Below are 5,990 nucleotides of genomic sequence, written 5' to 3' on the forward strand. Positions count from 1 at the left end.
CATCACATCATTTTTAGACACCATAACATTCACCAAATTAAATTTATAAAATATAAGTTTTTATAATATCTTTTGTGATAAACTACCGTTTTTGTGAAAATAAGATGGATTTGGTTTGACAGGCTTTGGCTGGTTATAAAAGTCGAGAATTTGCGGCAGTTTTTAGTAAACCGTCGCAAATTAAAGAATATCGTTGCTCTACTATGAAACTACTTATACAGTCGCCACAAACCGGAAAAATAGCAACAGTTTCAAAAACCCCCATTAAAAAACACTGATATCTACCGACACTTGTGCAAAATTCTATTATTTTATCACTTTTTTTTTCTTTTATTGCCACAAATTTACACACAAAATTAATTATATGGTTTGAGGTTTTATATATTATATTATTTTTGGCAGATTCTTCAAGCAATATCTGGTGCTGTTCCTAACCAGCCAAATGGCTTCTGGACTGTTCCGAGCAGTTGCTGCCTTGTCTAGGAATAACGTGATTGTGGCCAACACATTTGGGGCAACTGTAGGTGTTATAATTTTGCTGTTGGGTGGCTTCATTTTATCCAGAAGTGAGTCCAATTACCATATATATTTGTTTCCTATTTAATTTATCAAAAAAAAATAAAAAAAGTCACTACTAGTATGTAGCACATTGCTCTATTGCACTAGTTTTTTTTTTTTCATTATAAAATAAAACACACTAGTATATTAAGTATGATTATTCTGCAAACTGTATCGGACTAGTCAGTTCAATCGAAAACTAATTATCAAACTGATCTGATTTAGATAAAATATTGATTGACAATAAAAATCAGTTAAGTAATTAAAAAAATAACCAAATAACTGATTATTTGACAGAATAATTAATAGATTCAATACAATTTTTTAGTGATTAACTAGTTTAAAATAATAAAAAAAATTATTTTAAAAAAATATATTTTATACATAAATATATTATTTTATTAGATCCAATACTATCGATATAATGATCGATTTAGTTTTCATAACTTTGATGTTAAGTACATAAATTGAAACCCACTTATAATTGGGCAATGCAACAGAAAACATCAAGGATTGGTGGATTTGGGGGTATTGGATTTCACCTATCACGTATGGTCTAAATGCAATAATGGTGAATGAATTTCTCGGAAAAAGTTGGCACAAGGTGATTTCTTGAGCTATATATAACTCCAAATAATAATAATAATAATAATAATAATAATAATAATAATAATAATAATAATAATAATAATAATAAAAGCCTAATTTATTTTCTCTTCAATTATAGTTTACACAAAACTCCAACAAGACACTAGGAGTTCAAGCTCTGGAATCTCATGGATTCTTCACGCATGCTTATTGGTATTGGATTGGCGTTGGGGTATTGATTGGATATATTTTTCTCTTCAACATTCTATACACCATGGCTCTCACTTATCTCACTCGTGAGTATCTTCACATTATTTGGTTATTATTTAATATTTTCATTTGAGCAATTAAAGTAATTGTATTGTCTATAAGTATCTTCAAAGTTTACTCCTTGAGATACTTGAATTAAATTGAATAGTTATATACCTAACATATTTTTTCTCGCACAAAAATTTCTTTTTGACATCAAATAGTTATATGCCTAACATATTTGCTCACACGAAATATTTTTATTAAAATACATGTATATTTTTTGCAGCATTTGAGAATCAACGAGCAACAATAATTGAAGAGGAAGAAGGCAATGCAACTAATGATGATATAGCTCAAGAAGTTGAATTGCCACATATAGGTGACTTATCATTTCATGTCACTCTTAAAGAAAAAAAAGTGAGAACTTACTTTATTTATTATTTATTAATTGTTACTAAAATTAATAAATATTAAATAAAGTAAAGTCTGGTTATTTTTTGTTACCAAATACTTCATCTTTTCGATAATTATTTTGATGTGGTTGAGATATTAATTAGGGTTAAGTATAATTTTAGTCTCTAAGGTATAGGTCGAAAATTTTTTTCGTCCCTAACTTTTTTTTTTCATACAAAATCGTCCTTAAGATTTAATTTAATTTTAAAATCGTCCTTTAGACTAAAATATCTTTCTCCTTCTTCACCAAAATACCTGGTTTTTCTTCTCTATCACAGCAATACCCAGTTCTTCTTCTCCATCACAGCAGCATCAAAACAAAAAAACAAAAAAAATACAATAGCAACATAATTTCAACAGCAGTGATAAAATTTCAACTAACAGATATAAAAAAGTTAAAATAGAAAAACAAAAGAATAGAATCAGAAGCAAAACAGAAACAGAAGAATAATAGAATCAATCAAAATAAAATCAGAGTCAACAACAACAGTGTGATTAACAAAATCAACAACAAATCTAACAATATAATTAACAAAAGAAGCAGAAGCAGAATAATCAACTTAACTAATGAAATCAGAAATAGAAGCAGAATAATCAACTTAATTAGAAATAGAATTGGAACCTAGCAGCGAGGAGCAGCAGTGAGCGACGAGAAGCAGCGGCGAGCTAGCGAGGAAAGGGAGTAGCGGCGAGCTAGCGAGGAAGAGGAAAGCAGCGGCGAATGACGAAGAGCAGTGGCGAGCGGCAAGGAGCTGCGATGACATGTGAGGAGCAGCGGCGAGATCCAGCAACGAAGACGCGAAGCATCGGCAAACGATGAGGAGCAATGGCAAGGAGCAGTGCCGATTGGTGACAGCAATAACAATGAATTAGAAGCAAAAACAATGAAGTCATCTCTTCCTTTTTTTTCCTTCATCAGCAACAATAGTGAAACAAAAACATCTCTTCTTCTTTTTCTTCTTCAGCAACAACAATGAAGCAAAAACAAAAGCAGAATTGGAAATAAAAAATGGAAGCATAAGCAGAATTGGAAATAATAATGGAGTAGAAACAAAGAAAGAAGAGAACAACAATAATTCATTTCAACTAGCCGCAACAGCAAAAGAGAATTGGAACAAAAAACAGAAACAAAACCAAATAATTTATCAACCAAAAAAATAGAAACAGAAGAATCAACAATGTAATTAACAAAATCAACAAATCAGAAGCAAAAGTGGAACCCTAGGGAGGAGCAGCGGTGACTGGCGAGGAACAGCGGCAAGCGGCAAGGAGTAGCAGTTCCCCTTCTTCTTGTAGGACATGTGATTGAGCCTCCCTCACCCTTCCATTGGCATCGTTCCCAAATTCCACCAACGCCTCTCTCAAAGTAGTGGCGAGGAGCAGAGCAGCGATGATGTGCGAGGAACAACGGCGAGCTAGCGAGGAAAAGGAGCAACGGAAAGATCAAGCGGTGTGATTCCCTACTCCCTACCTTTCCTTCTCCCTTCTTCTTCTCTCCCCCTCCCCCTCGCGTGATTCCCTTCCCCCTTTAACCCGTTTTCTTTTTTCTTTTTTTTTCTTTTTTAATTTTTTAATTTTTTTTAGTTAGGGAAAATTTGGTAATAAAAATTAAAATTTTGGTAAAAAATACGATTTTAAAATTAAGTTAAACGTTAAGGACGATTTTGTATACAAAAAAAAATTAGAGACAAAAAATTTTTTCGACCTATACCTTAAAAATCAAAATCATATTTATTAACCTGTTAATTATTAGTGATTAATAACATAGTTACAGTATACATCAAAATGCATATCAATCAAACTTTGTATTATTGTCTTGAAGAAGGTTCAAGAAGAGTTAATGCTTCCAACAATAGTAGCAACGGAAGGAGGAGAAAAGGCATGGTTCTTCCATTTGAACCACATTCTATCACCTTTGATGAAGTTGTCTATTCCGTTGATATGCCACAGGTTAGTCATTTTCAAAGTTAGCGATTGTATTTTAACAAAGTTTTAAAGCTAACCCTGAAATTAACATTACATTGAACACATAACATATATATGTTCACTTTTTGTGTTTATTAGCATTTTAATAACTAAATAGACAACACATATTTTTATGTTTATAGTAATGTTAAGGAGAAAAAAAAAAAAGGCTAAAATTTGTCTTATTTATTATTTATTAATTATTACAATAATTAATGAATATTAAATAAAATAAATTCTGACTGTTTTTGATAAATTTTTATTTTGTTATCAAACATTTTCGTTATATTTATCTCTCTCCATGTATATGTGTGTCTTTGCGTCAATATCTTCATTATTTTGAGACAATAAATAAACACATATATAGGTGGACTAAATCTGTTTTTATTTGAGTTCTTTTTTATTGAATTTTTTTCAAGAGGTTATAATTGAATGGAGTTGATGATCACTTGTATTATTTTCTTCACTGGCAGGAAATGAAGGATCAAGGTGTAATAGAAGATAGGTTAGTGCTTCTAAAGGGTGTTAGTGGTGCATTTAGGCCTGGTGTGCTCACAGCTTTGATGGGTGTAACTGGAGCAGGAAAAACCACCTTAATGGATGTTCTAGCTGGTAGGAAAACCGGTGGATACATTGATGGAAGCATAAAAATTTCTGGATACCCTAAGAAGCAAGAAACATTTGCTAGAATCTCGGGTTATTGCGAGCAAAACGATATCCACTCTCCTCATATTACTGTTTATGAGTCCTTATTTTACTCGGCATGGCTTCGCTTATCGGTGAAAATTGATTCTAACGATAAAAAAGTAAGTACCTTGTAGCTCAAGGCATCTTAAGACTTCAGCCGTTTAGTTTATGAAAATATTTTTGTTTTATTTTAATTTTTAAAAATTTTTAAGGAAAAAAAAAAAGTAAAGTATCGTTTTTGTTCCAACGTTTAGGGTAAGTCTTAAAGTTGTCCCTAACGTTTCAATCGTCCTATTTAAGTTCCTAACGTTTTAAAACTGACTCAATGTTGTCCTGCCGTTAGGGATCCGTTAACAGAATTGACGGTGGAACAAAATTGAGACGATTTTGAAACGTTAGGGACTTAAATAGGACAAAAACGTTGGGGACAAAAATGATACATAGAAATAAATTTTAATTTTATCCTTCAATAATATCAATTATAAAAAATAAATTTATTTAAAATGAAAGTAATGTGATTAATGTAATTTATTTAGATGTAATTGAAAAATAATTGAATACTATGTACAGTAAAAAATTAATATTATTGAAAGATAAAATTAAATTAAAATTTATTTTTATATATCGTTTTTGTCCCTAACGTCTTCGTCCTATTTAAGTCTCTAACGTTTCAAAATCGTCTCAATTTTGTTCTGTCGTCAATTCTGTTAACGGATCCTTAACGGCAGGACAACATTGAGTCAGTTTTGAAACGTTAGGGACTTAAATAGGACGATTGAAACGTTAGGGACAACTTTGGGACTTATCCCAAATGTTAGGGACAAAAACGATACTTTACTAAAAAAGAAACCAAAACTGCTAAACAAACATGCCTTAATCTTTTCCTTTGAATTGGGTTTCTCATAATTTTGGATCTAACAAATGGTTATAGATGTTTATTGAAGAAGTTATGGAGCTTGTGGAATTGAACTTGTTGAGAAACTCACTAGTTGGGTTACCTGGAATAAATGGACTCTCAATTGAACAACGCAAGAGATTAACTATAGCGGTTGAATTAGTGGCTAATCCATCTATAATTTTCATGGATGAGCCTACTTCTGGTTTAGATGCTAGAGCTGCCGCCATTGTTATGAGGACTATTAGAAATATCGTTGATACTGGACGAACAATTCTTTGCACCATTCATCAGCCCAACATTGACATATTTGAAGCTTTTGATGAGGTGAAGAATTTTATGAAATTGATTATTCCCAAAGCTTGGATTAAATTATTGGGTAAAATCGTAAAGTATATAAATGATTATATATCTAATATATTTTTTTATGTAAGATTTTTTTTATAAATTTAAAGTATGAATTAAAGAGAGTCTATTTTTGAGTTTAGAGTATATACTTAAATAGGTTTCTAAGAAATTTTACTCGAACGTTTTCGTCCTTAAATTTTTTTATTACATTGGGGTTCTTAAATTTTACAAAAGTAAGATATAG

At 31.1% G+C, this 5,990-nt stretch overlaps 1 protein-coding gene across 2 annotated transcripts in view; it reads left to right on the plus strand.

The window, feature by feature from the left end:
- Positions 1 to 5,990, plus strand: part of LOC107616575 (pleiotropic drug resistance protein 1-like) — a 20,762-nt gene that overhangs the window by 9,350 nt on the left and 5,422 nt on the right. The window contains exons 10-16 of one of the 2 annotated variants that reach the window (XM_016318529.2): positions 403 to 566; positions 1,059 to 1,162; positions 1,286 to 1,442; positions 1,685 to 1,777; positions 3,674 to 3,801; positions 4,290 to 4,622; positions 5,435 to 5,725. In XM_016318529.2, coding sequence (XP_016174015.1) covers positions 403 to 566; positions 1,059 to 1,162; positions 1,286 to 1,442; positions 1,685 to 1,777; positions 3,674 to 3,801; positions 4,290 to 4,622; positions 5,435 to 5,725 — 1,270 coding nt within the window. The remainder of the gene's footprint in view (positions 1 to 402; positions 567 to 1,058; positions 1,163 to 1,285; positions 1,443 to 1,684; positions 1,778 to 3,673; positions 3,802 to 4,289; positions 4,623 to 5,434; positions 5,726 to 5,990) is intronic. The other variant, XM_016318530.2, reaches the window with a different exon arrangement.

Source organism: Arachis ipaensis, chromosome B09, assembly GCF_000816755.2.
Source record: "Arachis ipaensis cultivar K30076 chromosome B09, Araip1.1, whole genome shotgun sequence".
In the NCBI taxonomy this organism is placed as follows: domain Eukaryota; kingdom Viridiplantae; phylum Streptophyta; class Magnoliopsida; order Fabales; family Fabaceae; genus Arachis; species Arachis ipaensis.